This window comes from Trichinella spiralis (genome assembly GCF_000181795.1).
Source record: "Trichinella spiralis strain ISS 195 chromosome Unknown Scfld3518, whole genome shotgun sequence".
NCBI classification, from domain to species: Eukaryota; Metazoa; Nematoda; class Enoplea; order Trichinellida; family Trichinellidae; genus Trichinella; species Trichinella spiralis.
In genome coordinates, this window is record NW_003530457.1 from 1 (window position 1) to 4,228 (window position 4,228).

Sequence of the window (4,228 nt, forward strand, 5' to 3'; positions counted from 1 at the left end):
GGATCCCTTGATGTAAGCGGCCGTTGCATTCCCCAGACCCAACCACTGTCAAGCGGACCGTTGAAGTGCTCAGATTGAGACATCGGACTCGACAGCAGCGGCTAAACGTCATCCGCTTGACTGACACAACTGACAGCTTGCCAGCGAGCCCTGAGCTATACGGTTACACCGGCTGTCATTCCAGTCAACGCTGGGAAAAGTTATGCCGAATCCGAAGTTCGCCAACAACATCTTTCGCTTTTCCAATCTCCTGTTGCCCAACGTTCGAGAAAAAGCACCAATTTTCTCTCTTGACTCTGAATAAAATCCAGCCTGTCAGTCAGGATGCAAGAACTGCTTCCTTCATCTCGAAATCGACGGACTTGATCAACAACCAAACTTCCATCTTTCACTTCCAGCCGAATGCAAATGACAAAAAGCCCACAACAACTGCACAAATTTCCCAAATTTTTTTTCTTCTCTCCTCTGCTGCAAAACTCGTCTTCTTCTTCTTCTTCACTAGAAAACAACATCTTTTGCAGAAAAAAACATGCTCTAAACCGAGATTTGTTTTCAACTTTCATGCATATCTCAATAAATAAATCAATACAAGTTAAAAAAATAATACTTAATATTATTCCATCATGAAATAAATTATTAATATTTTAAAACAATATAAATATAGAAACAAATGCAAATTTGGATAAAACTTGCCTTTTCAGCAAAAGAATTTACATATACACTTGCAAAAAATTGAAATTTCAAAAATATGCTTACTTGTTTTTCATCCTCTTTTTGCAAATGTTGTTTACACCATCTGATGGAAAAATAATAATAAATCAATCAGTCGGTAAAGCGCAAAAGAATGCTCGCGCATAATTTATAAGCATAAAAACTTTTACGACCGTTTACAGCAAAAGATATGCAAATACAAATAGATCGCTCGTCAAGATGCAAAGGTTATTCGATTGATCGATCGATCAGTTGACTGATTAATTGAACATAAAAATACACTTCATGACAAAAAAATATTACCGTGATATTTCAAATTTCATACTTGCTTTTGTCCACGTTGCTCAATTTCGTGCTCAATTTTATTACCCTTTTCAATATGGCTGCCTTTTTTTCATTTGGAAAATACTAATAAATATTGGACCATCTGTTGACTGTTTGTTGTAAACGGTCATCAGTAAACAAGCAACAACTGTTGAAAACCAATTATAAGAGTAAGAGCTACACAAACATGAGACTATTATCATTAGCAGCAGACAGGCAAGCCGAGAGAGCAGTTCAGAAGCTGAAAGTGATTTTATTATTCATTATCCGAAGAGAGAAATTTTTCACCACAGCTTGCAAAACAACAGCATGACCAAAAGCTACGTATCGACAACACTGCAACAATTGATACTTTTATCTTTTTCCATTGCAAACACCATTGCTATCCAAAGTGCATACAAAAGAACAATAATAAAATAGCATAACCTGTGTACATTATTGATTGTAAAGTTGATTTCAATTTTCTTCAAGGCTGTCGTTATCATACTCAATGTCCAGGACAAGCGATTTGCGCTCTACGGATTTGCATTGCAGCGGAACCATCCGGTGGAGTATGCCAACAACAAAGCGACTGCCTAGCTGGAAGAGCATGCAAACACGGCATCTGCTGGCAGCCTGCAGGTATGTAAAAAAGTGGAGTGGGATAAAGGGAGGAGGGGTCGTGGGCCAGAGAAGAACAATAATAAATAATAACCATTGCTAACTTACTAGTGATTTAATTTTCAACAATGCTTCTTCTCTGTTGTCACTAGTAGAAAATGGAAACGTGCCAGCACGGTGCACTGCGCACGAGGATTGCAAAAGTCAAACCGTTTGCAAGAACAACACTTGCGTTGTTAGTTCACCAATAGATCGGGATTGCAGCAAACATTCAGACTGTCCAACGGGAGATGCATGCAAATTTGGCATCTGTTGGCGAGCAATTGGCCTGAGAAAAGGTATGTACGGGAAAATAAATTCGTTCAACAACAACAACAAAAATCCCTCACTCTTTCGATCACTTTCCGTCTTTTTTTCAATATTGCAGATGTAGAATGCGTGATCACCGAAGACTGCGTTGGACGGACGTTGTGCGACAGGAAAGGTTCCTGCAGGCCGGCGAGACCAACATCCGTTGCCTGCGACACGGACAAAAACTGCGGGCTCCTGGAAAGATGCAAATACAACATGTGCTGGCGTTACATAAGTAATTTGACTTGTTAATACTTTGATTTCACAAAAAATTATTATTATTATTGACTATTTTCAGTTGGTGAATGTCAAAAGAACGAAGACTGCACTGGTCAACGACTCTGTCACGAAGGTCGTTGCTTGACTTCCAAGCCCATGGATCGGTATTGCAACACGGATAAAGATTGTGCCACCACCAGCAGCAGCAATCGTGGTCACTGCAAATACGGTCTCTGTTGGTCATTCAATGGTAAGTCGTTGAATAGCTTAGATTGTGCTTTTTTTTCTCCAATAAGAGCTGAAATGATGTGACCTAAGTTAGTCAATATGCTGTATATTTTGCATACTTTGCTTCACTTTTCCATTTTCCCCTTGTAATACTAAAACTAAAAAAAATAAACGCGTAAATATATTGTTTCATACCGTAATGAGAGCGTAAGAAAGTTTATATTAGCAAGAGAGAAGCTCATAAATAATTTAACTAATTTTCATTTTTAGATTTTTTCTGAAAAGCAACAATATTTTAAAAAATAATTATTCAAAAAGTCTTACTGAATTGTTGTGCTGTGCTGTGCTGTACTGTACTGTTTTATTGAAAATGTTATGATAATAATAATAATAGTGTATTTTAAAACATTATTTCAGAACGCACGAAACAACACGATCCACTGTACGGTGAAAGAGAAGAAGAATTGATTGATGTGAACGACGAAGATGCGCAGCAATTGTTGGATTAAAGTTCCCTGTAAAAGTACAAAAAAAAATATACATGTAAATTGAAGAACATGGTAAAATTAAAATTATATTCCAATTTTGAACAGAAAAAGAATAAGAATTTACATGTGTAACGTCATGCATGCGCATGGCCACAAATGTATATTCAACAAATGTTCAACATGTATTTTTTGTGCATAATATAATGAATACAATATGATACAATTGCAATAATACACTGATATCGGTAAAAATGTCAATTGAATAAAATTTTTCAACGGCAGAAAAATTTTACTCATAAAACAATTCATATGGAAATTTCGCATTATTGTAATAAAATAGAAAACATGTAGGAGACACAAATGATCTAGCTAAAAAAAGAGAGAGAGAGAAAGAGATTCATAGCGTACAGAAAAAAGAAAGAGGTGAATTGAATTTGAAAAATGAAAGATGGAAACAAACAAGTTGCGCTTTTAAAAGCAGCAAATCCATCGTGGGAAAAATGGCATTATTTTGAACTTGTTGGAACAAACGAGAGGGAGAGATGTGAGAGAAAGAAAAGGAGGAGGAGGAGGCATCGTGGATGTGTTCCAATGCGCAACTGAAATAATAAAGGTGGAAGAAGAATGCAGGTAAAAACTGAGAGAAAGTTGAAAATTTAAAATAAAAAACGTTTTTTAAAAAATAAAAAAACAAAAATATGATTAAAAAGAGTTGAGGTTGAGACGCGCCTCCCGCTGACGACGGTTGCAAAACCAAACGCGAACCACCTCGACATCCAAATTAAGCTTCAAAGCCAGGCTGCTAATTTGACCCGCTGATGGCCGAGGATTCGCCTGGAAAACCTCTTCCAAAAATGACCTCAACTCTCCACCAAAAGTGGTCCGCTTTCGTCGTCGACGTCCTGACGTGAGCGCCTGTTCTCCGTTCGATTCTGCACCACCACATCCGTTGTTCAAGCAGCTCTGCTGCTGATGCTGTTCTTGTTGTAATAGCAGTAGTTGTTGCTGTTCTATTTGTTGTTGTTGCTGCTGCTGTTGCTGCTCATCCGTATTATAATCAGCAGATGTGCTGCTACTACTGTTGTTGTTGTTGTTGTTGTTGTTGTTGCTGTTGCTGTTGTTCAACGATATGGTACCATCTTCGAACATCCGTTCCGTATCAATGATCCACTGTTGAATCAACGGCCTCAGCTTATTCATGTTGCGGACGCTCAGGTTCAAATCCTCAAATCTGGAAATGGTCGTCTGGGAAAAGTAGCTGTTGTAACGGAGACCCAACGCGTCGCCGACCTGCTGCTGCGTAAAGC

General features: G+C 38.1%; 3 protein-coding genes across 3 annotated transcripts; 1 reads left to right on the top strand and 2 right to left on the bottom strand.

Annotated features, from left to right (window-relative positions):
• Positions 1–200: 200 nt before the first annotated feature.
• On the bottom strand, positions 201–512 carry Tsp_13045 (conserved hypothetical protein). Its single transcript, XM_003367880.1, has one exon. The coding sequence runs from the start codon at positions 510–512 to the stop codon at positions 201–203; it is 312 nt and encodes a 103-aa protein (XP_003367928.1).
• Positions 513–1,793: 1,281 nt separating this feature from the next.
• On the top strand, positions 1,794–2,942 carry Tsp_13046 (conserved hypothetical protein). The gene is made up of 4 exons (XM_003367881.1): positions 1,794–1,870; positions 1,911–2,221; positions 2,285–2,455; positions 2,851–2,942. Exons 1-4 carry the CDS (start codon positions 1,794–1,796, stop codon positions 2,940–2,942), a joined length of 651 nt encoding a protein of 216 aa, XP_003367929.1.
• Positions 2,943–3,623: 681 nt separating this feature from the next.
• On the bottom strand, positions 3,624–4,228 carry Tsp_13047 (POU domain protein 1; the record flags this gene model as incomplete). Its single annotated transcript, XM_003367882.1, has 2 exons — positions 3,624–3,853; positions 4,058–4,228. Coding segments are annotated over 2 exons (401 nt in total), but the record flags the coding sequence as incomplete, so codon positions are not given.